Below are 24,644 nucleotides of genomic sequence, written 5' to 3'. Positions count from 1 at the left end.
GAGTCGTGACGGGGTTGTGGTTTTTCCTTCATGTTTGTGTTCTCTGTGTGTGTGTGTGCGTGTGCGTGTGCGTGTGCGTGTGTGTGTGTGTGTGTTAGGGCTGTCACGATTATGACATTTTACATGACGATTATTTGTCACTCAAACAATTGCGATTAACGATTTAATTGTGTTTTTGTCGTTGACAATTACATTTCTGCTTTTAAGTTGCACATGGTAGATATGACACACAATTACTGACATATTTGACAACTTTATACTTAAAAAAAGAACATTGATAGTGGAAATAGCCGATCTACAAGCTCACAACGCGTCGCGATGCGACGCGTTGTGAGCTTGTAGATCTGCTATTTCCACTATTTTTGACCTTTTATTTAAATATATGAACATTTTTCAACATGGAAACGATTATGACGATTATGAAAAATAATCACGATTATGTCCAAAAATCACGATTAGACGATTATGTAATAATTGTGACAGCCCTAGTGTGTGTGTGTGTGTGTGTGTGTGTGTGTGTGTGTGTGTGTGTGTGTGTGTGTGTGTGCGTGTGCGTGTGTTCTAGTCGCTGTTGTTTTTTTTACAGTTCAGTTCCGTGAGGGCTGCAGAGCTCTGTCTGGTTTGCAGGGTGTGCTCCACCATGTCCTTCCACTGGTCGTCAGAGATCTCCCGGGCCCAGGGCGGCACGGCCAGCGTGGGCAGAGCCACCAGGGCCATGGTGCGCTTCACCAGCTCCACGTGGTCTGAGGGAGAGAGAGAGAGAGAGAGAGAGAGGATGGATGTCACCAGTGTTGTATTGGTCATGTCATGAGATATATCCATTTTTCTGCAGCCATGATGAATACATATCAATGGACAGCCGGATGTCCTGACCATAGACATAAAAAGGTAGACGCCTCCTCCGGCTCTGGGGCGTTGGTAAAAGAGGACTGGCAAGCTTCCGGAATTCTGAAGGACGCTTCCTTGTGCGTCACAGAATGGGATGCTCTGTGGGCCAATCAGATGAGAGACTCCCTCTTTCCCACTGCAGGGGGCAGAGTGCCTTCCACAGTTCCGCCAGTCCTGTTTTACCAGTCGCGCCAATGAACTGCAGCGGTGGATGAGGTATCTAGCTTTTTATATATGTGGTCCTGACTACATTATTTCGCAAGGCATCATGGGAAACTGAGTCGATTTCCCTCACTCCGGTCTGCGGTAGAGCGCTGGCTATTATTGGTTACCATGGTAACCAGTTAACACATTCCTGGACGTGTTAACGGGGCCGCTGCACTTCATGGGGGGAATCGTTAGAGCGTCTGGGAAACTGTTAGGCACTCCAACGAGCCTGGATGCATATCAATGGTCTGCTAACTCCAGTTAGTGTAGGTGTTAAGCGACGCAAGTGTGACATTAAATTAGTGCAATCATTAACAACACAACACTGGATGTCATCGGGCTAGCTCTGGTGACAGTGAGTAGCAAAAGTGTATTCAAAAGTGTGCCATTTTCAGAGCACAACGGAGCACAGCCAAACTTAAAATGACTTGTCTTTTAGTTCTACTGGATCTACTCTTCTCCACTAGTCCCTCCCTAAAATGTTAGTCTAGTTTTTATTTAGTTTTCGTCAGTGAAAAAAGGTTGTCGACCACTGTTAATTTTGACAGCAAATTCTGATTGAGTCTTGGTCGATTAAATATCAAAATCTTAGTCTTTTGGTAAAGATTTGGTCTTAGTCTTTTGAATAACACACCATTTAGTCTTTAGTCTTCTGAAATTGTTTAGTCGTAGGCTTGTCTTAGTCAACTACTTATCAAAATCTTAATCTTTTTAGTCTTAGTGAACAAAATTAACACTGGTCGACCAACATTTTTCGTCATGTTTTTAGTCTACAAAATTAACACTGGTATTAAGGCACACGTGTCTCATTATTCAGGGTGCTTTTAGCATGGTTACCTGGGTCCATGGGGATGGAGGCGTGGCTTCGTTGGACCACTGCCCCCTCTGGTTCAGCCTCTTCATCACTGTCTGGAGGCGGAGCCTGAGGCAGGTGCAGACCCATGGACTGATCACACACACACACACACACACACACACACACACACACACACACACACACACACACACACACACACACACACACACACACACACACACAACACACACACACACACACACCAAACATATAATTTTCGGAATGTCTGAGTGAGTGTCTGTCTGAGTGTCTGAGTGTCTGTCACAGCGTTTCTCCTCAGTGGCTGGAGCAATTGATCTGAAATCGCATCACCATAAGCATATGAACACACCTGACATAACTGTGAAGCCCGTTTGTCACTCACTTTCACAAATCATATGTTGTATATTAGCATTTTTTATGGTGTACCTATATCTATTCTGCATCTAGCTTGAGGCATATCTATTCTGCATCTAGCATGAGGCAACATGTTTAACCAGCTCTGTGTGTGTGTGTGTGTGTGTGTGTGTGTGTGTGTGTGTGTGTGTGTGTGTGTGTGTGTGTGTGTGTGTGTGTGTGTGCAGGCGGGGGGGGGGGGGGGGGGGTCGGTTGTCTGGCCCTGATACAGATTTTGTCCAAAAATCATGCAGATCTCTGTAGCCATTAAACGAAACGGGTATTTCTTACATTGATGCTCCTACATATTATCATGCAAGCACCAGTTAAAGTTACTTTCCATCCCTCATATACTGTGTGCACAGTACACATCCCATAACCCACCCACTGCACATCATTTCGGAGCTCATATCTTTGAACGGGTAAGGGCTAGTTTATTTCAAGGACCACAATAGCTCTCAGAGTTATAGACCTGTAAGGGTCGATTTGGAAGCTGAAAAAATCCAAGTGAAGCGACCTGCGCTTCCCCTCCACTCCACCCATCGCATCCTGACAGCCAATCAGCGTTGATGTTGTCCGGAGACACAGAAAAGTTTTGGGTGTTTGGTTTTGGGATTCCCTTTTTTCCAGATGTTTCGCCTTGATTCTGACGTGACCATTGTTTTCCAACGCTGACTGACCAGCGTGACCAAAGTGAAGCGACTTAAGTGACAATAAACAAATATATCTCTTCAGGTTTTAAATGCACGATAAGGACGCTCCATCCTACCTGTATTCTCTCGTGGACTTGGTGCAGTTGTTGGTCCGTCGGGGCGTCCGCCTCGTCCCCTTGCGTCCCCGGTGCGTCCGGCTCCTGGTTGAGAGGCTGGTAATAATACCCTCCTCCTCCTTCGGCGTCCTCCCCCTCCTCGGTGTCCTCCCCGCTCCACTCCTCCCCTCCTCCGGCCTCCGGGGGCAGCGCAGCGTCCACGGGCTGGTCCTGGACCAGGTCGTCGTCACAGTTTGGTAGGATTCTCTCTGGACCCATCACGAACCGAACCGCCGTGCCCTGCTGGACTACAACTCCCACAAGCCCTGAAACGACACATTGATTAAATGATGGACCACAACTCCCACAAGCCCCGAAGCAGTAAAATTATTAACAGATTTTAGCAGTTCTACAGTGCAGCTTATATTTTGTGCTAGATATTTTTAGTATTAGTATTTGTTGTTTGAAAGTAAGAAACCAGTTTTTCTGGTGAGACTGGAACTAGAGAGGAACTAACTTTGGGGGCTGGGGACCCCCAGCTAAATGAATTCATATTACCACAGCATATGTCGGCCAATTAATGTAATATAGCCTGATCTACAAGCTCACGCATCAGAGATGCGTCGTAAGCTTGTAGATCAGCGATTTTTTAAATATCTCAAAACAGTGTGGGGAAAAAGATATATATTAGTGAAACATTTTAACAACGCAAATCTTCCATGGCGATTCCTGGCACAAAATATTTTCAGACGGGGGTCCTTGAACCAACAGTATATTACATACCATTATTACACGGCTTGGTTGAATGCTTGATTCTGATTGGTCAATCTCTGAATTCAGCGATGTGTTATTTCTGGATAATGACCGATGAGCTCTATCAGAGACCTCTGTCTAATCAGACTAATCAGAATGTGATCAGGGTTCCCACACATTTTTACCAATTCATTTCCAAAACTTGTCCAGAATATTTAACCCAATTTCCAGGACTATATAACAATAATTCAGCTCAATAACAGGTCGCTTACTCCTATGCGCAATGCCCAAAGACTGGTAGTGTATGCCCGTGGTTCTCAACCTTTTCAGGCCGTGACCCCCGAAATAATCATGTTTTAACTGGGGACCCGGCACCCTGACGAGCACTAAGAGTTGAGGAATTTAGTATAACAGGGTTCTATTGTGAAAATAGCAGATCTACATGCTTGTACAGCATGTAGATCGGCTATTTTCACAATTTCTGCCTCTATATATTTGACAATTTGGACCATGTTTAATTTGTCATTTCAGAGGTATTAACAAAATCAATAACCAAAGACAATGCATAGCTATTTTTTCCAGGACCTTCCAGGACCCTTGATCAATTCCAAAACTTTAAAGGTCAGGTTTACCTTTTCAATGGTATCATCTTTTTTATAGAACTTTTATAGAACTGCACTGCCAGTTTATTTTTTACTGTTAATAAAGTATGGATGGAGAGTTGGTAACCAAGTGGACCCTTATAGATAACTCTTACCGGGTCCATTTGGTTTAATACGCTCTCAAGAGTTAAATTATTGTTAAACATCTGCATTACTTAATTTACAAGAAGTCTACACAATTAGAGAATGTAGAATATATTTATTTGGATCAGAGTTTGCCTGGTATCTCTCCTATGGTACCACATCAAATTCAATAGTCAATACACAATCCTTTCCAACGATAACAAAATATTCTAAGTTTTGGGTCTGAGAGGCTAAATTTCATCAAATGGTGGTCAGTGGCTCAAATGCCGAATAAATAATGGATCTTGATATGAAAAAAGGTTAAAAACCACTGAGCTATTAAGGTCCTTTGGCCTGAAAAACGTCCAAGACGGCAAGACCCCTCAATTTAGGTTGTTTTTAACAGAACCACCGCTACAGAAGGTCTGATCATTATAGCAATTCATTGATTTACTTGCCATTGCATCATGAGATCATCCATCATGATCATTTCTTACCTGAAGGTGATTTTTAACCTTTTTATGGTCGAATAAACCCGTCAACTGAGTCAACCATAGAGCTATAAGGAGTCAACGCTCCTCCTGCCGCTTCTGTTTGTTGTTGTTCCGGGTTACTTCCGTCCTACGTACGTCTGCCTATGACGTCAGCACGCTGGGACATTTCTGACTGGAGAATCATCGTATGCGATATTATTATTAAACATGAAATAATATACACGTTTATATTGAAATGGTATCGTATTAATCATAGGTATTAATACCATTTTATTCATAGTATAGAATAGAATAGAATAGAATAGAATAGAATAGAATAGAAGAAGCAGGACCAACCCCCAGAAGAGGGCAGTACAGTAATGCAAGACAAAGGATATAAAGCTGTACTTTAACCCCAAAACAAGAAGAAATGTGCACTTATGCGCATGTGTGTGCATGCTCTAACATTTGCATACAGGGCGCCAAAGCAGCAGCGTGTATGTCGGTTGCAGTAAGAACCAGTAGGCTACAGAACAAAACAAAACCAGTACAGAACCAGAACAGAACCAGTTCAGATTAGATCACAATGCATATTTACTTCTGTGGCAGCATCCGTGGAGGCAGACAGGATGTGGAGATCTATCAGACAATAGTCAAGAAGTTGCAGACTTATGGAAAAGTCCTGACTGAGCATGTGAGTCACACTGAACTGACAGAGAAGGGTGAGTTGTTAGTTATTATGACTATTATGATTTGTATTATGATTATTATTATGAGAAGGTTGAGTATTAAGGACTGTATTCAAAATTTGACTTGAGTAAAAGTACAAAAGTATTGGCATCAAAATATACTTATGAGCGCCCATTGTGAGCTTGTAGATCTTCTATTTTAATATGTTGATGTGTAATGATAATCTAAATCTGAAAAGTAAGTAACTAAATCTGTCAAATAATTGTAGTGGAGTAAAAAGCACAAGATGTGCCTCTGAGATCTTGTGGAGTAGAAGTATCCAAGTATCCAGAAATAGAAATATTATAGTATAGTAAAGTAGCCTACCTCAGAATTGTAGCTACAGTACTTAATTACAATGCTTGAGTAAATGTAATTAGTTATTTGGGTCATCTTGAGTATAGTAGACTATGAGTAATCTGAACAGAGTACGCTGTTAATAAGATAACTAAGTTATGTTTTTCTCTAAAAGTATATTTCTATAATTCACATTATTCAGAGAGAGACCTGACAGTTTCACTCTAGGAATTGATTTTGATTTTGAGTTTGATTTGTGTGTGTGTGTGTGTGTGTGTGTGTGTGTGTGTGTGTGTGTGTGTGTGTGTGTGTGTGTGTGTGTGTGTGTGTGTGTGTGTGTGTGTGTGTAGACAATGACGCAGAGCTAGTTGGAGATAAATTCATCCATGACAGAGACTTGGAGTGGCTGAACATGTCTGATGGTAAGAACAGAAACCTTATATATCTCATTCTCCATATATGGTCTTTTTATGTAGTTGTTATGACTAAATAATAATTACTATTGGAACGCAGATTATTATTATTTTTTGTAACCGTTTTGGACATACAAGGTTAAAGGCCCATTCCCACTGGGCCAGATAACAGATATCTGGAGATATTTCTCCAGATATTTTTCCATGCAAAGTGGATGGTAGATACAGATAAAAAAAATATTTGCCACAGATAAAAGTATCTGTGGCAAATATCTGTGGTTTTATCTGTATCTACCATCCACTTTGCATGGAAAAATATCTGGAGAAATATCTCCAGATATCTGTTATCTGGCCCAGTGGGAATGGGCCTTTACACTTGACAGTTTGAAATGAACCTGGTCACTGTTGTGAAGTTAAAGTTACACATTAAAAGGTCCAGTTAAACTTTGTCACTGTTTATTTTTTCTCTCTTTTCTTTTCTACAAACTCGCACTCAATGCCACTCTGCGAGCTCGTAGATGTGCTATTTTTGAAGAGTCGTGAAGATTTGTGCAAGTCTTTGAATATTTTTGATCCGATTCTATAAATGTCTTCTAAATCCTTCTAAGGTTTTCGAAAAGAAGCTTTTTCATGTCAAGGACCCCCAAAAGTACATGTATTTGGCCACGGACCCTATCTCAAAATATTATGTATCAGGGACCCCCCAGAAGCAAATATTTGAGTTACAAATGTTCGCTTTAAAAAGTTGGAGGATTTGGATGGAGGCTTTACAGTAAAGCCTCCATCCAAATCCTCCTACCCAAGGGTTAGGGTTAGGGTTAGGATGTAGCGGCTACATCCTCACGTTTGGGGCTCCTCACTGGTAGGTGTCTGACTCAGTGGGATACAACAGCAATGACAACACACAGAAATGTGTGAGGGGAGGAATACATTGACATAACGACTACCTTGGGGAGCAACAGGGTTAAAAAGGCAAAGAAAAAAATTACCAATATGACTTACCAATTCCCAAAGACAATAAAAAAATATGTTTCTGTTCAAATATGGAAAAAAATCAAAAATGATTTTTTTTTGTGTCTTTGTGTTTCAGTGGTCGTTGCCGAGGTAACGCAGCCGTCGCTAGGCGTGGGTTATGAGTTGGGTCGGGCTGTGACCATGAAGAAGAGAATCCTGTGTCTGTTCAGACCTTCATCAGAAAGAAGTAACGTTTGTTTGTTAATGTATTTTTCTTTCTTGGGGACTGGGGAGCAGCATGTTTGCCCTATATGTTATTTTATTTGTTGCTGTTGGTAGTCATGGCTGCCAGTTCCCACCTGATGTTGTGTGGGAGTCCAGAGACTCCAGACCGCTTCAGTCCGTACTGAATAACAGCTAGCTTGCTCAACATCTTCAAGCTAGGACTTAAGTCTAAGATGTACAGATCAGGTTTGACATATCCTCCAAAGAGGATGATACGATCTCCCACCATGCAACAGCACATCCTATGCATCCCACCGGTGCCTTTTCCTTTGGGCTCAACCTTCTTCCAAGAGAAGGTCTCTGGGTTGAATTTCCATAGATCATCATTTAATAATCTCTTTCCAACCCAATGAGTGCAGCCACCAAATATGTACAGCTCTCCATTGTAGGCAAAGGCTGAATGACTCTTGCGTCCTTCTGGAAGAAGCTGTGTTGAAGGCGTGTTCAGCCAACAGTTGGTCTCTGTGTCAAACACTCTGATCTGGTTGATAGGTCTGACCACCCCGCCCCCAAATACAAACATCTTTTTCCCGATGATGGTGGCAGAGTGACATTCTGAAATGGGTGGTGGAGTGCCAAAGGTGTTAATTAAAGACCAGACCATTGTGTTTGTGTCCATCTTGTAGATGTCATTATAGAGTCCACCCAGTCCAGTCACAGTGTTGTATCCTCCATGGATAAACATGATCTTCCCCAAGACACAGGCTGAGTGGTCTTCCCTTGCCTCTGGAACAGTTCCAGAAACCTTGGGCTTAAACCATCTGTGGGTGTCGACATCAAATGCAAAAAGCAAGTTGCAGTTCTCAAGTGTTTTGGTAATACGCCCTCCCCAGATGTAGATGGTGTATTCTATCAGCACAGCTGTGTGGTAGAAGCGACTGGAGGGAATCTCAAGGTGAAGTTCTGCTCGTCCAGGTGTAACTGGAGACAACTTCATGCAGCGCAAAGACACAGTGTTGAGGATGTAAACCTCAAAGTGATCACTGTCCTTGTCATCTCGTCCAAAGGAGAACACTTTGTGCTCCACTATGACAGCAGCATGGAGGGCTATCTTTGGGCCTCCGTTCAGACCTACCGTCCAACGAATCATTTCACACACCAGCAACACCTTCAATCAATGTCGCTTAATAGTTTCCCTGGAAAGTTGTTTCACACAGGTGGATAAGTTGCTAAATGATGTTTTGTCTCCTTGACAATTCATTTTGAAGGGCAATTACATGATGTCATTGTGTGATGATGTGTATAAGTTATGTGTTCGTTTTACTTTTGTCATCAGTACTATGACATCACTATCAGTACTATGACATCACTATCATGGTGTCATCTCCATATTTAGGCGTATTGGTATCACACAGCTGTTCATTTCCCTTCAGTTTAGTGACACTAAACTGGCATACTGTTGCATGAGGACACAAGTATTACAGGGCCTTGATGCTGAGTGCTAAGCAGGGAGAAATTGGGTCCCATTTATTTTTGTCTTTGGTATGGCCCAGCCACGGAATCCGACTCCGACCTCCCAATCTCAGGACGGATCATGAAAAAGTTGAGGAATGATTTCTGAGCTTGTTCTTCTATTATTCTATCAATTACTTTTTGGATTAATCGAACAACCTAGATTTAGTTTATATATATTTAATATAATGTTAATGGATTGTTTGTAAATCCATTAGTCCGATTAACCCCTTAAAGGCGGTATGGTGTTGATGCTAACAGTAGTTGTGTGTTGTGTGTAGGTCTGTCTGCCATGATCCGAGGAGCCCAGGATGGACATGTGGTCCAGGTGAAGGACTACAACCCTCAGCAGATTGAAGACATACTGGAGCACTACTTTAACACCCTGAACCAACCCTGAGGAACACCTGAAATACTGGAGCATTACTTTAACAGCCTGAACCAGTACCCTGTGGAACACACCAACACACGTTCAACACATCATAACTTACATTATTTAAGTGAAAGCTCTTTTGTTTTTGTTTTCTGTTCTGTTAGGAGATCACATTCAGCGGTTTACAACAATTACAACAAAATTTAGCTGGGGACCACCTGGAACCTCCTCAAGGAACACTGGTGGTCCCCATACCACTGATTGAGAACCACTGTTTCAGATGGGACAAGATAATCTTTTTGTTTAGTTTAACCTCTGTAGGACAGACAGACATTTCTTAGAATCATAAATCAATAACTCATGTCTACACAGTACATTCAATTAGTTGTCTAAACTGGGACGAATTAATGATCAAAATCGCTCAAACATGATGATTGTAAAAAACTAGAATGTTTGTCTTCATGTTTAACATGCTGTCCTTAGAAAACACTTCTTTCCACTAGGTGTCACTGTAGCCTCATCACAATAAAGTCCAATGTTGTGGAAGTGTTTGGTTTGCATATTAGTGTTTCTAACTTTATATAAAACACTATAATTAATTAATGAATTATGATTAGTAACAAACATGTTATTAGATAAAGTTGGTTGACAATCTTCACAATGAGTTTAAAGCAGTTTCCTCACACTTGATTTCAAATCAGAATATTTAATTGGATTCCCGACGTATGAAAAACTTTAAAAAAAAAAGAAAAAATATCAATCAAGTTTTTACCTTGTTTAGTCAAAAAGATGCTTTGTAATATATTCCAGGGTTCAAAACAGTCTTCCACCTGCCTGCCTCCAGGAGGGCTGGCAGTTATGCAGATTTGTAGGATATCATACAACCCCTTGCGCTCTAAAACAAACGTCCAGAGCCTGCAGTTTGCCTCATCAAGGCAGTAAAACTCCTCCAAACAAAACAGGCCACGCAAACATTCACATTTCAGTTTTTATATTTACCCTTTTAAAGACAAGATTATCATGAAACCACAATCATTGTACATAACATCAGTTCTCAAGCAGCAGCAAGAGACAAATATAATAGTCTCATGTTAATTTAACTCAGAAGATGTACTATAGCCCCTCCCTTCTCAAGCAGCACTTAATACAGCGTAGTTATGAAACGTTCCTTTATACTACTTCAAAGCTCCAGTTGCTCATTGAATGGCTTCTTTTACGCTTTTGACAGAAGGCTAATAATATACAATACTATGCAACCTGACTAAAAGTTTTCTTTAGCATTATGTGTGATGATACCCGAGTGGATACGAGAAGACCCTTGCTCAGCACTGATCAGGAGAAAGTATATGAACTGAAACAACACAATCCTTGTAAAAGTTCATTCAATCACAAAGATTGGATATTAGAAAACAATTGTTGATGTATTCTAACACAATAACAGCAGAAAGTACAGAATACAGGAAGTAGAAGAACTATTGCTTTGAATCTCATACAGTTGAGAAGGGAAGAAGAAAACGAAGAAGAAGAGTAGGAGGAGATGAAGCCAGCAAATCCGATCAGTAGCTTCTCCAGTGTGGAGTGTAATAAAAATGTACCCCATTCACATTTTAGATTATATTATTTCCACTTCTTGAAATTTCCACAACAGAAAACATTACAAACATGGAGAAATTCTGATTCTACTACTCTGCAACAAAAATGTGTAATGCCCTAACACCATCCCTTAAAAAATCTGAATCACTGGCTTCTTTAAAAACAGATCTGAAAATCTTTTTCAGGTCTACAGTTTTCAATCAATCAGTCAATGGGATCTCAGTGACATAATTCTCAACTACAATTCAGGAATATATCTCAATTTAACATGGTCAAATTAATACCTAAAAAACTACATTATGGGAATGTGGTCAAAGAATCACTGCAATTCCTCTTTAAACTTTTCATTTGGGTCTAATCCATACCACAAAACATCATTTTCCACTGCGGCCCAAGCCATTCGCTCTGTGGTGAAGTTGACTGCCCAGTCCCCTGATGGAGTCACTGCTATGGCACCCCCTCCACCCTGGACCCGATCATTCATGTACCTCAGTGACAGTTCCACAGCCTGGGACACCTCTTTTCCTGTGGGAAGGAAGAAAACAACATTTCATTAATGTGTTACTATTTATTTATTTAAGCCTGATTCATACTGAGTTGTGTGCTGATGTCACATGCTGGAAATAGTCAATCTAAAGGCTCACAATGCATTGTTACCGTAGTTTGCAGATCTATTATAATAACTAAATATTTGTATTCAAGTACAGTACTTAGGTGCAATTTTACTTTACTGGAGTATTTCCAATTTTTACTTAAAGTAGCCGATCTACAAGCTCACAATGCTTCACATGTAAATCTGCTATCTACACATGTGCTTTTTGAAAACCTGTGAAATTGGACATTCTGTGCAATGAGTACTTTCTACCGTTGTTTTTTAAAGTACATTTTGATACCAATATTTTGTACTTTTAATTTTGAATTCTGAACTTTTACTTGTAACAGGGTATTTCTACATTGCAGTCCCACCACTGTTTTCTGCACATGACACTGGTGCACAACAATAACAACAAAAAGTTTGATACTCAGCCTTGCTCCACGTGGAAAAGTATAAGCCTGGCCAAAGTGATTTTAAGAATGGACTCCCCATGGCCAGTACAAGATACTGCACCGCTATGGTTGTCTGCATATCCTCCAGAACCTTATTTGCAGCAGAAAAAACACTTCAGCGGGATACCTCAAGAATGATTCAGTTAAATTCCATTGTTATTCCAAAGGTTATTCATAAAAAATACCTGGGGTGCACAACAAATAGGAACAAGTTTTGTGACTTTTGCAGTCTCTACAATCTCACTCCCTGGGCATAGCAATTTACAGGTCCAGCTAATTGCATCATTCAATGTGCTCTAGCATCCATAAGAAATGTCAAAATATACCATACATGTGGATATGGATGTGGATGACAAATAGATCACCACTGAGTGACAATATGTACCGTCTATCGTGTAATCTGCCTAGGAACGGAGCCAAAAAGGTTCTAAAAGTCCCCACCGACACCTATGCCAAGAGCAATGACTGGAAAAACTTAAAAGTTTGGATAAAGACATTCTGACTGATTTGCCAAGGCAATGCTAAGGATGCTGCTTTCTCACAACTAATATAAGACTTGAAATGTATCCAACCGATGTTGGATAGATACCATGGGGCAGGGGCTGTATTTCGATTGTCTCAAGTACCAGCTCTTATGCCTTAACTTAAAGGCCTGTCCATACTGTCTCCCAACGTGTCTTTCCGACGTGCAGCTTTCCGAACTCTAATTCGAGGTAATGCTTTTCAGAAGATGCAAGCTACGAAATTTTGTAGTTGAACCGAACCTTTCTGGGTGAAATGTTTGGTGGTCGGAGACAGTATGGACAGGCCTTTAAGTTAAGGCATAAGAGCTGGTACTTAAGACAATCAAAATATAGCCCTATACAAACTCATAGGCAAATGAACAGATAAGATGAATGAAAACAGATAAGAGTAATACCAATGACAGGAGAATCTCCTACTCGGCCAACCATTTTATTTCTTATCCCTCCAGTTGATGTTGCACAAGCAACATTACCGGAACAGTCAACGGCAACTGCACCCACGGTATCATGGCCACTGGAATGCAAACAAAGACATTTACAATGATTTAAAAAACAAATTAAAACAAACAACCGCAGTGCCTCTCTGCCAAATTCCCCTCGGCCAAGTGAGATATTAGGCATCTGAGCTACAAGCAGGGTACTATGTTCAACTTAGCAAGACCAACTAGATCCTTGAACCCTCAAAGTATTTACACTATAGCACAGGGTAACTGAGGGTCTCAAATTCTGGTACTTTATAACAGGAAAGGGACACTCAAATACAACACTACAGATACATACCACTGAGGATTAAAAAGGTCCTTCACTCCAGTAATATACTTCTTGTGTTTCTCCCACTCTTTTCTCTCATATTCGGTCACCAGGGTCTCTGTAGGAACTGTATGAATACCAACTCTCTCTGCAAACAGGTTTGCTCCTTTGCCAGTCAGCATGACGTGGTCAGTCTGGTATAGCAAACAAAGGGAAATCATGAATCAATCTTCTCTCCATGCAGTGACTATTTCTTTATTTTCTTTCTTCTTTTTAATTTTATTTATGCATATTCACACATAGCATTTTGGCAAGACTTCAAAATTGTTGTAAAATGACCTGAGGCCAGTTCTACATAATGTCTTCTAAATCCTAACAGCTTTCTAGAAAAATGTATGTTGCTATATCAGTGGTGCTCAACCTTTCCATGCCAAAGTTAATGTATTTGGCCGTAGACCCCCATCTTGAAATATTTTGTTCCAGGGCCCCCCAGAAGCAAGGATCTAAAACAGTGGACCAATAAGCCAACTCTCAAGATGACTAAGTAGTGTGTTTCAGTAGTTAAGAAGTTGATGTTATAAACATTTCCCAAAGGAAATCAGCGCATCAGTAACTTGCCTATATACTGTACCTCCCCCACCCATTCTTGATTAAGGTGAAACATTAAGGACAAAAGCACCTTCTCCATCACAGCCCGTGCAAGTGACACAGGGTTTGCGATGTTTTTTACTGAGGACACAGCTCCAGCAGCAAGTGTCCTCCCATCCATGATTATGGCATCCAACTCCACTTCCCCATCAGTGTTCAGAACTGATCCATGACCTGCAAAAAGATGTCACATTCATTCATCAGCTGGAGTCCAAGAACAAGTTCATGCTTACTCCTCTTACTCCTTTTGCCCCTGAGCTACATTCATGCTGATTTGCTTAAATGTGTATTTATTTTATTTAAAGGCCAATTTGAATAATGTGTAACTTGTGTTATTCAGCACCCTGGACAGAGCCCAGGGCACAGAGAAGCCTGCTCAGCAGGGTGTGGGAAGACTCATATCTCCCTCTGCTTGCCTTGGACTTGTAAACTGCATACTGCACCAGTATGTACAGTATTCTACAGTATTACATGCTGCTCTGCAGTATAATATCCATTAGACAATCATTACCATGTAGTGTACCACAGTGGTCACATGTCACAATGAATCATAGAGGTGGCAAAGAAGGTTGGTGCAGTGTTCTTATTTCTGAACTGCCAGGCACTGTTTTTGCTGCCCGCTTCATCACAGTGTCATAATACTTCATTGTGTCTGTGGGTACATTTAATTTAGCCTAGTTGTACCAGAGAGCACTTATCACCATTGTCATTGCTTCCTCTTTGGCAAACCTAAATCAATCTGACTCATTATTACTTGAATTAGCTGCAGCTGTCTTTAACCTGATATGACACGACAGTGAAAAGACTCACTCAGTTTTGAAAATGCAATAAAGTGTCGTTTGTATGCCATTCTAGGGACATACTCGAAGCCGCCCAAACCTCTAGTAATAGGCTATACATTGCAGTCATACGTTTAGGCCAAATTTTGTATGAATAATATAAAAGTAGGCCTATATATGCAATTCTGAACTCAGCCTGTAGAGAGCACAGGTGAGCAAGGCTGAGGTTGAGGAGGACAACAAACTGACCTGTAAAGAGAGAGAGAGAGAGAGAGAGAGAGAGAGAGAGAGAGATTTTGAACTTGGATTTAGATCACAGACTGTGGATTGACTCCAACACTGTATTTGTTGCACACCAGTGTCTCGCACCGACAATAAAGGTCTACAAGCTCATAACCCGTCGCGCTGCGATGCATCGTGAGCTTGCAGATCTGCCATTGTCGCTGCGAGACACAATGTGCAACTAAGTATGAATGAGGCTTACAGTAGATCTTATGTATTTGGTACAGAGCCTCTCCTGGATGGTGGATAACACGCAAGTGTAAACCTTGGGGATCGGACTGCTACAGTGGGAAGTTGGATATCTGACATGGATCACGCAAGACTAGATTTCCCTTCTGTGTGTCTATATATTTCATCCCTTGCCTTCTGTGTATTCCTCAGGTTTTACTGTAACTCTCAGTCCGTGCAAAAGAAACACCCAGTCAGATCCTTCGAGCGTTCCAGGCTTGCAGCCACAGCAACTCCCTCGATCCCATTCCCCACATCCGCAATAAAATACCCTCTGCTTTACACCTCATCAAAGACCGTCTTGATCTCATTCTCCACACAGCAAGGTGCCACACTTCCTTTACACACGTTTAGTTTTTATTGCTTTTAACTTATTTGTATTGCTCTTCTTTTCCATTTCACCATCTATATTATTAAGTTCATGTTTTTTATTTTTCCTTTTCCTGCTTCTGTATTTTGCCCAATGGCTTTTCAAAATTGCTGTATCAATATGTTTCTTGTTTTGTTTTGTTATCAAACTCAACAAATGAGATTTAGGTTCTACTATACACCAATAGGTTTCTGAAAATACCCCTATGTACACATGATTGCTCATTATTGTAGTGAAAATCTACAAGCTCAAAAGGCACCAGAAGGCAATTTTAAAAAGTTGTGCCTTTAAGGACATCTCCAAAATCGAGATTCCAGGTTTAAAGTGGTTAAATAATGGTCGTAATAACATAATTATATATTATGCCTTACCAGCATCAAACGCTGTGTTATCTTCCATTGCCCTGACAGCCACCTCAACAGCATCCAGAGCACATCCATTCTTCAGCACTGCAAGGCCTTGACGTGCTGCACTCTGCACTCCTTCAACAGAGGCCTTGGACAGTTCTTCTGGGATGGCCCACGCACCACCATGCACAACTAGCACTGCTTTCATCTTTAAACCTGAACATTGAAAATAAATACAATAAAAATGTTAGGGGACTTTCCCAAGCCATGGTAGATGTAGGATGATTTGTTTTGGCTATTATTAATTCATTAGCTTTTTTTATTGGATTGCTGTAGATCAGCATGATATGATGAAGAAAATTGGACATTGAAATTCTTGCCTGTACATGGACTTCTTAATTGTCTTGAATAGGCTGCAAAATCCTAGTGGAATGGTAATGACTAGCCAATACAGTGAATTTGTAAAAATAAATAAAAAGGAAAAAAAAGGGGGGGGGGGGGGGGGTTCTCAAAAACATTGGAAACAGCTGTCTCACTCATGGGCCAATATAGGCTACTTAGTTATTGTGTTGTGCTTGGCTTGTGAACTTGAACTTGGATGTTTTACTACAGTAGGCTATATGGCTGTGTATCACGTACGACAATCTATCACAAAATAGCAATAACAAAAAGTTTATTTTTGTTGCCATATGTCACCACATGATTTTCTCAAGTCAACAAGCACGTCACACTCGGAATCCCCCCTTTAGTTTATAAATAATTGAAGCAGCCGCGAAAAGCAACATGATTTATCTCTCAACCAGCCACAGCCGACTCAGAAAAATATAGCTTTAATAAAGCTACGAGCAGCAGTTTGAAAGAAACGGCGGTAGGCTACATATAGATATAACACTGGCTTATAGAGCTTAATTTACTTACCTGCTCACTTCTTATTTGAAGGCTTTCATTGACATGCAGTGTCAAGGGTAAAATTATACTTTAAAGATAAACACGAGGCCATAAACAGCAAATCAGTAACCAAGTTGCAGGGACTCCGTCGTCCATTCATGAGCTCAAATGGGAGGGGCTAGTAGCTACACATGGTCCACTAAGCAATTCATTACGTCAGTAGTTCTCAAAGTGGCTGTGGGGCCCGGGCCCACTAGGGGTCATTAAGGTCATTAGGTTCCAGGCTGGAATCCAGGGTCGTCCCTAATCCCTATGGCAAAATTATTCAGATTTTACCAGAAAGAAATGACGATTTAGATCATAGGTTTCAATCTCTTACCCCCACCTAAACAGTTCTAGAATTCTACTAATTCCAAAGAAGCAACATTCTTCTCCCATGGGGGTCCCTGGCTCAAAATAAATTCAAATTGGGGTTCCATGGCCTAATAACACATCATGCCAGCTTCGGGGGAAATGTTTGAGAGCCACTGTGTTTTGTGGTTCAAAATTAAATGCAATGGAACCCTCTTATCTGGTTGTGACCTCCGCTCTAATCAATAGGCCTAGTTACAAAGGCCATGACTCGGTCTTAGACAACTGTGTGAATGAGTAAACAGGCAAGTGAGGCAATAAAACTGTTACTAACCATACAGTTGTAAAATTCATGCAAATTTCACCTATTGATAACCAATTATTCATGAGCAAAAACACTTAAAGGAGTAGTTCACACCCAAAATGACTTTTTTTTTCCTATTGATTACTCACCCCATGTAGACTTTAGTTCAATAATATTTCTTGGTTTTTGTCGCATTCCTAAGCCAATAATTTGAGGAGACTCTTTGTAGACCCATTGATTCCGGATGGGGACCCAAATGCATTTGGGTCTCTATCCGGAATCAATGGGGGTACATTTATTTATTATAATGAAATTATTGTCTTGGGAATTTGCAACAAAAACTAAAAAAAATATTATTGAACTCAAGTCTAGATTGGGGTGAGTAATCGATATAAAGAAAGTCATTTGGGGGGTGAACTACTCCTTTAAAGGACAATGTCCATTTTCATCTCCATATAATTGTTCCTCACCAATGCAGTCAACTATGCACATTTCTATTTCTCTTCAGATTACTTAATTATTAAACCTATACTTTGCAGGAAATTAATGCTAAAGATTCAATTCAATTCAAATGTATTATAGTTCTAAATCACAAGTTGTCTCAAGACGACTATAGGCCTACATTGGAGCAGCGACTGGGTTTCCCTTCTGAGCTTAATTAATTTCAGTGAGAAATTGCACTGGATGTTATTCACTTGAAACCAGCACGAGGGAGAGGCACTGACTGTTTAGCCTGGAGCAATAGGCTGGATTATTACATTTCTACTATAAAAAAATGATGTCATGGTTCCTCTGCGTATATGTTCTTCACCTATCTACCATTGATCACATACCGGTATTCATTGCTACAGTAGTTAAACGTTTTAACAAGTGTATTTCTTGAAAATAGAGGTTTTCATGACATAAACATAGAAACAAAAATGTACAACTCCTGAAAATAAATAAATAAAACCGTATCATTGCACATTTTATGGGATGCAGATGAGTAAAGAAAAACCCAGGGGAAAAACTATTCTCAATAAGCTATTTTATATCCACGTAAGAAAAACAGATATATTTACATGATGCACTTCTATTTCATCAACATCATTCCATAAAGGACTAGGAATGATTTAACCACCCTGATAACCCTGATGGCTCTGTTTTGTACCGTACATGTCCATATAGGTGAAAATGTTCACCTTAATTAAGTTCACACTAAAATGTGTTATGACTATGAGATTGTGTAATGCCCAGGATTTGAACCCTGGTCTACAGCATGAAAAGCCAACATCTTGCAGTAGACCAAAGGGATATTCATTATTGTATTGGCCTCCTCAACAATATGCCAATGTAAATACAATAAGAACACAAAAAAGTCATAATAAAAAGAAAATTGTGAAAAAAAAACAATACTGTACAGTGCAAATAGCATAGAATAAAATAATGTAAAAGGAAATTGCATCTACCATAGATTGTGAGGCTAGTCCTGTACAATTTGTATACACATGGCCAACCATACATACCTGCACAAGTTATTAGTTAGTTAGTTATGTATAATACATTACATCAAAACAAGCATAATTAGCCTACTTGATGTTCTGCCTCTGAATGGAAGGAAACCCTATTTAGATCTTAAAAAATCTAATTTATAACCAAATGCTGCAAAAACACTGAGATCAATATATGGCAGAGCAGCCCATAAAGAAACTTTCCCTGAACACAATGCATAATTATTCAGGACTAGATTTCAGTGAATTTTGCAATGTTCTGCATTGACCACTAGAGAGCTGTAAACCCCCATAGTTTGTGACCTGCCTCATGAAAATACTCTTATGAGGAAGTCCTCTGCAGTTGAACATCACTTTTCATACTGAAATACACTGACAAAATCCACAACAAAACAATGAATAGTATAACAAAGGGCAACACAACACACTATTATACATTATCAAAAGAAATATGAAGTTTACATCACAGCATTGAAACATGTAAAGCGGTTTATGTCTCTACTCTTTGTTTTGTCATGTAAGTTTGCACATGTGTAATATTAGAAATGCTCATAAATCTCATCCTTGTCATCAATTGCTTGGTGATACATCAACCACTTTCAACCCCGCATCACTATTTTGGGCATATCATCATTATATAGTCAAAATGTAAATAGAAATAGTGAAAAAATAGCAAAGATGGCAGATCCACAAGCTCAGATCATGACGCATTGCAGCTACTGAGATCGTAGATCAGCTATTTTTGTTATTTGAGCAACAGTTCTTTATTTGATAGCTGCAGTGTAAGTGTCATGATGCGACATGTGAATCTGGTATCTTCACTATTTTTACAACAATTAGACTATTTGTCTATAATGATATGCCCGAAATAGGGATGCCATGGTTGAAAGTGGTTGATGTATCACCAAGCATGCATTGCAATAATAATATTGTCTTCATTCTGGCCTGCTCTTCCTGGAATTATATCTAAGCAGATGAAAACAACATCACACGTATATGCCTGCATAGAAAGCAGAAGAGAGAAAAAAAAAACTCCATTAGCAATAAAGAATAAACCATGTTGCAGCAACACCTGCAAGAATGACCCTGGGTTGACCAATGATGAGTGGGATGAGTTGAGTCACAATCTGGTGGGTTGGATATTGGATTTTCTGACAAACACAAAGGGTAAAAGTAAACTGAATTGTATCAGATTCATTATGTTCTTCTATACTGACTCACCCCCCAGAGCTATATTGCACCCTCACTTTATATTCTGTACACAAGCATCATGTGCCGAAGTAAACATGAGAAGAGAACCATATGACATTTTCAGGAGATTCATATAGTCATTGTGAGTCTGCGACACAATAATGCAGCCTTGGCCCAGTCATTGAAGAGTTGGATGGGAATCTTTGTTGGACAAAGGACATGATCATAGATTTCAGAGCTCATAATGATCATAATACTGTACTAATAATAGTAATTGCTTCAGCTTTGACTATGATCATTAAAGGCCAGGCTGTAGAAAGCTACAAGTATCATGTGTTGTGACAGTCATAGACTAAATTGACTTTCAACAGTGTGCTTTGTCTCAGAAAATAGTTGTGTTTTCTCATTGATAAAACCATGATGCCCTCTTATCTGCCTTGAATGGATCTGGTTTACTTCCCTTCTGTCATGGATTTGGAAGATTTCTCTGTAAAAAAAACAGTTGTCATGTGGGTTATTATTAAGTAAGCTTATGCTGGTAGGTGAATCTCAACTCAACCTATCAGTTATTTACTCCTCATAGCTCCAACACAAGAATGGACTTACCTAGCCTATATTTTGGTATGTATCTCAAAAATATTAAAAATATGTCACATTTCTTCAATACATTTTGAAAATAGCTTTGTAGATCAACTATTTTCAAATAGCTGATGTGTATAGGGTTAAACTGGTTAAGAGGATACATTAATTTGCTGGGGACCCCCTGGAACGCCCCCTGGAACAAAATTATATCAGAAATACTTCTGTACCTGCAGTCATTGCACCACTAAAAAACACTTTCCCCTATGGCCTCTTAAGCTCTATTCTATACTTGTCATAATAAGTCATACAGAGGATATCATTTTATTACATTTATTTTATGAAAAGCTGTTTTCAATTATTGTCGCTGTCAGGTGGAAACCTGTCCAAAACTGTTATTTTTTCAGTTAATGGAATAAAGAACCTGTGTTTCAATGTATTCTATGTAGTTATTTAGTCACAAGCTCTTGTTACAATACTTTACTAGTTCAATATTTAGAAACCCCACACATGGAATTTCCAAAATGTCCAACAAAAACAGCAAAAAAACAGCTCTACAAGCCAACAACATGATGCATTGTGAGCTTTTAGATCTGCTATTTGTGTTACTTTGTGTGGCACTACTGTAATATGACTAAGCATAGGCCTAGCAACATACATTTTTCATAAAACTCTTAGGATTTAAAACAGTGGTTTAGAACAGTGCTTTTCAAAAATAACACATATTTTTGAACAATTTAGATACTTTCAACACAAAACGTCTCTTCCCTGGCACAAAACATTTTTAGATGGGTGTCCACGACCAAATACATGCAGTATCATTTTGGGAGTACTTGGCACGGAAAAGTTTGAGAGGTATATAGAAGGCCATGTCTTATATGTGTTAGAAATGTCACCATATAATGTGAAACAAGCCTCTTAAGACTTAGTATGTTTTCGCCTCCGTCCGTCTGTCCGTGCGTCCGTCCGTGCGTCTACAGTCATGTGATCAACATGGATCTGTCCGATTTTCCATATTCCATCCTGATTGGCTACAATTGGCTTCCAAAGTTTGCAGGATTGCTCCGTTTTGAACAAAATGCCTCAAATCATGAACACAGCGTGCAATCTTGGTGAAATTGGGCGCGCACGTTCCCACTAGGCCAAGGAAGAAATGCCACTTCAAATTTCTCAAATCAGCCTCATGGTGGCGCTATAACAGGGCAATTTGTGTTTTTACCTTTAACTCCACCGATAAGTGCAAAACTTTGTATGTGCACTCTAGAGACTAAGGATAAACCTTTGCCCTGCATTTTTCACATTGCTATTACTCCATCAGATTTTCTCCAACAATCATGCAAATCAGTACACAGTATCTCTATAGTCATGTGATCAAGTCTGATCCGTCTGATATTTCATATTCCATCCTAATTGGATAATATTGGCTTCCAAAGTTTGCAGGATTGCTCCGTTTTTGAACAAAATGCCTCAAATCATCAACGTAGCTTGCGATTACCGTGAAATTTGCCACGCATATTCCCACTACATCAAGGAACAAATGCTACCCTTTACACATTGGCCTGTTATAGCGCCACCAGCAGGTAGACTTTAGCAAAACACATTTTTGGAACACAATGCCTCAAATTATGCATGCAGTCCGACTGCCATGAAAGGTCTAAGATTGGCCTATTATAGCACCACCAGGACGCCTGGCCTGGTGCAGACCTGTGCTCGGAAGAGCACTGCTTCTAGTTTTCTGTCAATTACACACCTATTCATTGAATTCATGGAGATATTTATTTTCTTTTCACTTTTTCTTTTTGTTTTGTCACATTGCTGAGCCAATAATTTGATGACCAAATACAGGTCAATTGTGTCTCCTCCAGTCTCGGGAATGTGACAAAAACTAATTGATTTTCATGAATTCAAGGCTTCATGGGGTGTGTAATTGATAGAAAATAAGTCATTTTTGGGTGACCAACTCCTTTAAACTTCTATTGGCCACCTGTATGATATTAAACTATTAATATTCACTTTAATGCTGGAACATTGTACAGCTCAAATAATATCTCCAATTTAGCACATTTCAATAACACAGTATATCAATCCTAAATACGTATCAACTCCAAATCATGTAGCTATTGTAGTTGCGGCCACTAAAAGGTATAGCATTATATAGAAATCAAATACTTTCTATAAAAAACAAAAGACATATGGACAATTTGTGTCAGGAAGTGTAGAGTAGAACAAGAATCTGTGGTAGACAAAGTTCTTCAGTAAAAGAATAAATCATTTGCAGCCTTAAGACGCAGATAAATCTTTAGATTTCACTAGTAATTAATTCCAGTTGGTATCTTTTCTCAGTATCTGTGCTGATAATGGACATAGAATGGATGCACTCGGTGTAAAAGTATCAACTCCTTATTGTTGTCATGTCAACAGAGGCAAACATTTTTAAAATCATTTCTTTCACATGGAAGCTCAACATTACAAGCTTGCAACATTTTGGGATGCAATGCGTTGTGAGCTTTGAGAGTTTTCAAATAGTTCTTAAGTGGTTAATATCACCTCATTCAGCTCCAAGAAGGGAATAATGCAGTCATTTCAACATTGTAGAACATCATTATACAGTTAGGCTTTGAATAATACTTTTGTAGCCAAACTAGCCATTCAAAAATGTATTAAGCAAATGGCATAGGCCTACTTTTCAAATGAATCAAACATACAGTATTTATAATTAAAATAACGACTGGTTGTAAAGTGCTCATCATGAGTTAATCACTTAAGCCCTTTAGAGATACTTTGTCATAAGACAAAGTAAAACAATACGAAACTGGATTAGAACCTGGGTGTCCTGCGCACATGCTGAAATAGTAACAGAGCCTGCATTCCTGCTTAAATTTGGGTCAAACCAAAAACATGATCGTGTCAAAGGTCAATGTCTAACAGGGCACAAGATCTAAATGTCTCAATAGAAGAGCAGGCGAGACCAAATGCAACCACAGAAGTTCCAATTGTAAAAGTTATATTGTATTAACATTCTCTACCAAACGGATTGGACAAAACAACATTGTATTCACTAAAGAAAATGATATAATAGAGTTTTCATGTGGTTATGTACCATGTCTAAGATATTTATGAAACACATAAGGACTGTATGAAACTGCAGAGCGGTGTAAAAAAAAAAGAAAGAAAGAAAGAAAGTTGAGTTTAAATTACAAATCACAATGGAAAAACAGCCATATGTGCAAACTGCAGCACCATGGACAGCGACTGCATGGTCTGCACCAGCAGCACCATGGGCAGTGACACTGGCCACGTTCCATTCAGGTGCAGGACAGGTCTGTCTCTCTCCCCCCAGAACCATGGGAGTGAAAATAATGAGCAGCCCGCTTGGCAGATTACTGGAGTACCAATTACCTCAAACACAATCACATTTACACACTCGCCCTCGTGGGCCACCACCACAGGCACATAGTAATTTGCTTGGTGCAGTTGAACCTAATGTTAGTGCTGTTTGTCAATGACATTATCAGTTTGTGTCATCGTGTGTGTGTGTGTGTGTGTGTGTGTGTGTGTGTGTGTGTGTGTGTGTGTGTGTGTGTGTGTGTGTGTGTGTGTGTGTGTGTGTGTGTGTGTGTTGTCAAAATGTCAATAGAGAAATGCTTGGGTTCCTGCCAAGTGCAACTTCAATTGTGCATGTGGTGTCCTCCTCCTGGACAGATAGCAAGATGTCTTGCCACTTTATTGCCAGGAACTCCTGTCC

The 24,644-nt window shown here is 39.8% G+C and overlaps 4 protein-coding genes across 4 annotated transcripts; 1 reads left to right on the top strand and 3 right to left on the bottom strand.

Moving 5' to 3' along the window:
• Nucleotides 1-364: 364 nt before the first annotated feature.
• mea1 (male-enhanced antigen 1) lies at nt 365-5,124 on the bottom strand. Its single transcript, XM_080739899.1, has 4 exons — nt 5,050-5,124; nt 3,096-3,400; nt 1,933-2,041; nt 365-743 (listed from the first exon to the last, which is right to left on the bottom strand). The coding sequence occupies exons 2-4, from the start codon at nt 3,351-3,353 to the stop codon at nt 562-564; spliced, it is 549 nt and encodes a 182-aa protein (XP_080596025.1). The 5' UTR covers nt 3,354-3,400; nt 5,050-5,124; the 3' UTR covers nt 365-561.
• A 382-nt stretch (nt 5,125-5,506) lies between these two features.
• dnph1 (2'-deoxynucleoside 5'-phosphate N-hydrolase 1) lies at nt 5,507-10,042 on the top strand. The gene is made up of 4 exons (XM_080740257.1): nt 5,507-5,747; nt 6,402-6,473; nt 7,555-7,665; nt 9,437-10,042. Exons 1-4 carry the CDS (start codon nt 5,612-5,614, stop codon nt 9,553-9,555), a joined length of 438 nt encoding a protein of 145 aa, XP_080596383.1. The 5' UTR covers nt 5,507-5,611; the 3' UTR covers nt 9,556-10,042.
• On the bottom strand, nt 7,738-8,793 carry LOC308296701 (kelch domain-containing protein 3-like; the record flags this gene model as incomplete). Its single annotated transcript, XM_080740029.1, has 1 exon — nt 7,738-8,793. The coding sequence occupies one exon, from the start codon at nt 8,791-8,793 to the stop codon at nt 7,738-7,740; it is 1,056 nt and encodes a 351-aa protein (XP_080596155.1).
• Nucleotides 10,043-10,588: 546 nt separating the features above from the next.
• On the bottom strand, nt 10,589-17,133 carry LOC308296540 (isoaspartyl peptidase/L-asparaginase). Its single transcript, XM_080739835.1, has 7 exons — nt 17,015-17,133; nt 16,121-16,312; nt 14,122-14,264; nt 13,473-13,636; nt 13,088-13,206; nt 12,149-12,259; nt 10,589-11,646 (listed from the first exon to the last, which is right to left on the bottom strand). The coding sequence occupies exons 2-7, from the start codon at nt 16,302-16,304 to the stop codon at nt 11,441-11,443; spliced, it is 927 nt and encodes a 308-aa protein (XP_080595961.1). The 5' UTR covers nt 16,305-16,312; nt 17,015-17,133; the 3' UTR covers nt 10,589-11,440.
• Between the last annotated feature and the right edge of the window lie 7,511 nt (nt 17,134-24,644).

Source organism: Nannobrachium achirus (assembly GCF_963921795.1).
Source record: "Nannobrachium achirus genome assembly, chromosome: 13".
Taxonomy (NCBI): Eukaryota; Metazoa; Chordata; class Actinopteri; order Myctophiformes; family Myctophidae; genus Nannobrachium; species Nannobrachium achirus.
This window is presented reverse-complemented; position numbering and strand designations above follow the sequence as displayed.